Consider the following 3058-nt stretch of genomic DNA (forward strand, 5'->3'; position numbering starts at 1 on the left):
GCTCTCCTCCAGGCGGTCTCTCGCTCTGGCTGGTGGTGTGGATGGTCCTCGGCAAGCCGAGTCCGGCATCGGGGTGCCCGCATCACTGCGTGTGCTACCCGACGCCCATGACTGTGAGCTGCCAGGCGCAGAACTTCACCGCCGTCCCGGTCGGAATGCCCTATGAGTCGCAGCGCGTGTTTCTCCAGAACAACCGGATCACGGAGCTTAGAGTTGGCTCTTTTGGCTTCGGAACTCAGGTAAGCAGGACTGTGCAAACCACAATTTACAAGGGAGGACAAAGAACATGATCTTTAGTTCTTACATATAGATAAGCTATATTTCAGCATGTTTAACATTGTTTTCAGCTTTAATGTTAAGTAATTTCCCTTGAGAACAATAATCACACCGTGTTTTCTTGCATCAGGTTCTGTGGCTGTTTTCCAACAACATCACGTGGATTGAGGCTGGGGCCTTCAGTGAGATGAGGGACTTGGAGGAGTTGGACCTGGGGGACAACCCTAACCTCCACAGGCTGGAGGGAGGAGCCTTCCGTGGCCTTGAGAAGCTCCAGAGCCTCCACATGCACCGCTGCCGGCTCACTGCCCTGCCCCATGACATCTTCCACAAACTCTACAGCCTGCAGTTCCTCTACCTGCAGGTAGGGGTGCTGAAGCAACATACAAATTCATGCAGTTAACTCTGACACGCAGTTAGTCACACACACATGCAACCACCCACACATAGGCTATACATACACACAGCATTACAAATGACCAGTGACAAATATTACAAACTCCAGAGTGTCTGTTACATAGTAACCCTTTTCCATTTTTTCCTTTCTTCTTCAGGAAAATAATCTCCACTTCCTGCAGGACGACATCTTTTCTGATCTCATCAACCTGAGCCAGCTATTCCTGCATGGCAACCGAATCCGCACCATCTCAGAGAATGTGTTTCGTGGGCTGGTTAATCTTGACCGCCTTCTCCTTCATGACAACCGCATCAGGCAGGTGAACCGTCGCGCCTTCCGTGATCTTGGCCGCCTGACCATGCTCTTCCTCTTCAACAACTCCCTGGCTGAGCTCCCCAGCCAGGCCCTGAGGGACACCCAGGGCATTGAGTTCCTCCGACTCAATGCCAATCCCTGGTCCTGCGGCTGTGAGGCCCGTGCCCTTTGGGAGTGGTTCCGTGAGGCCCGTGTCTCTTCATCAGAAGTGATCTGTGCTTCTCCCTCCACCCGCCGTGGCCAGGACCTTCGCTTCCTTCGTGAGATGGACTTCGCTCTCTGCCCCCTGCCCGACCCTGGCTCCATCGCCGGCTCCACCACCACCACCTTCAGCACCAAGACCCGCTGGTGGTTCCACAAGAACAGGCCCCAGTCATCCACAAAAGGTATATTTGAGAAGGCTTCAGAGACTGTCAAGGCTGGTTTACATGGGAAAGGCCCATCCACAACCACCTCAGTAGTCAAGTACGAGCTGGGCGAGGAAGAACTTGCACTACCTAAACTTGACCCAGAAGAATATTGGGCAAATTATGGCAATGAGGACTCAGGTGTCACCCTGCGATGCTTCGAGCTTGAATGTCCACCTGAGTTTGACCTGCCTCCATCTTCTTCCTCTCCCTCCCCCTTCCCACCCTCTTTCTCACTACTAGCCCTTTCTGTTTTCACTCTCTGCCTCAACCTCCAACTGCTTGTCGGCTGAATCAGACTCTTAGTACCACACCCTGTCCCTTCTAGCCTGTTTTAAAGGCTGTGAGGACCCCTGTTAGACTTTTTACACCCCTTTTGCCTGTTTTGCTGTAAGCCAATTCTCAAGGCACAGCGAAGGAGATGAGGGGATGGTTAGGTTCTAAATCTACCACCTGCAGGGCTTAACACTTTTCAGGGCTGGTAAGATTTTTTTCAGCTAAGGTCATATATTTACAATACTCTGCAGGTATGGCTTTCTGTGTCTTACCTGTATGAAGTCATGTTATGATTCCCTGCAATCAGGGACACGAGGGCTGAGTCCATCTCTAGTGCAATTTGATAGCAGTTGTGAATAATGTTGTCAATTTTGTCACCTCAACTTAGTTAAAACTACCAGTGCTATTAGTGCATCCATTTAAATGGCTGCTACATACTTTAATTACTGTTAGAATGAATGCACAGTAATGACAATACTGTAACCACTTAAAGTGTCATGTAAATAGGTATGTATTCTGTGAGTGTTCATCAAGTTCATCTTTATCCAGGAAAACTGTGAAGAACAGTGCTTCTATAGGACAGATCACAGTGAAGCCGAGTTAACTATGTGTGAGAGAGAGAGGGGAGAAGAAAATCTACTGTAAAATTATGGGGAAGGAGAGGGAGGGATGAAGGGAAATGAATGAAGAAGGCTGTTAAGGAAAATGATATGGAGAGGAGGGGATGTCTAAAGAAACAGGAGTAAAAAGAAGAAGAGAAAAAGGAACAAGGGGGGGGGGCAATGTTCATGAAGCAATAAGAAAAGTAGAAGTGAGAGTAGAGGGAAACACTATGCGGGACAGTGCTGGCAGTAGAAGCAGCAACTAGCAGGAGAAAAGTGATGAATCCACTTGTCAGTAGTTGTTCCATCCATCATGCCCTTCACCATTTTCTGTAAATATGGTGTCGTTTGCGACAACCACAGGGAATGAATGCTTCCTGTCAGGAAGCCATAGATTTTGGTTTTTGGATGTCTTTCTGTGACATATTGATATGTATAAATTATAAAGATTGTTGACTTGAATGCAGATGAAGATCTTGATAAAATATTACACTGAATATTTCCTGAATCATGCTGTCTATCATGGTTTTCTTTAGGGCTACAGATTATATACATATAAAGGGATTTAAAGGTGTTCTGCAGAGTTATTTTGTTTTCAAGAGAACACATTTGGGGCAAAATGAGTAAAAACACTAATCCAATATAAAGTACCAGATTACTGCTGCGTGGACTAAAAGGACTGACCAAATGGACCTGATGTGTCAGTTAGACGCGGCTCAAAATGACTGGCTGTGCTGGGCATCTGTCTGTGTGAGTGGATAAATGAGAATGAATGGATTCACAAG

At 47.3% G+C, this 3058-nt stretch overlaps 1 protein-coding gene across 1 annotated transcript in view; it reads left to right on the forward strand.

Annotated features, from left to right (window-relative positions):
• The window catches only part of rtn4rl2a (reticulon 4 receptor-like 2 a), a 3778-nt gene extending 997 nt beyond the window's left edge, over positions 1-2781 (forward strand). The window contains exons 2-4 of the mRNA XM_020595980.1: positions 13-239; positions 407-640; positions 831-2781. Coding sequence (XP_020451636.1) covers positions 13-239; positions 407-640; positions 831-1688 — 1319 coding nt within the window. The 3' untranslated portion in view covers positions 1689-2781. The remainder of the gene's footprint in view (positions 1-12; positions 240-406; positions 641-830) is intronic.
• The last annotated feature ends 277 nt before the right edge of the window (positions 2782-3058 follow it).

The sequence above is a fragment of the Monopterus albus genome, unplaced genomic scaffold (assembly GCF_001952655.1).
Source record: "Monopterus albus unplaced genomic scaffold, M_albus_1.0 scaffold29.1, whole genome shotgun sequence".
Classification (NCBI taxonomy): Eukaryota; Metazoa; Chordata; class Actinopteri; order Synbranchiformes; family Synbranchidae; genus Monopterus; species Monopterus albus.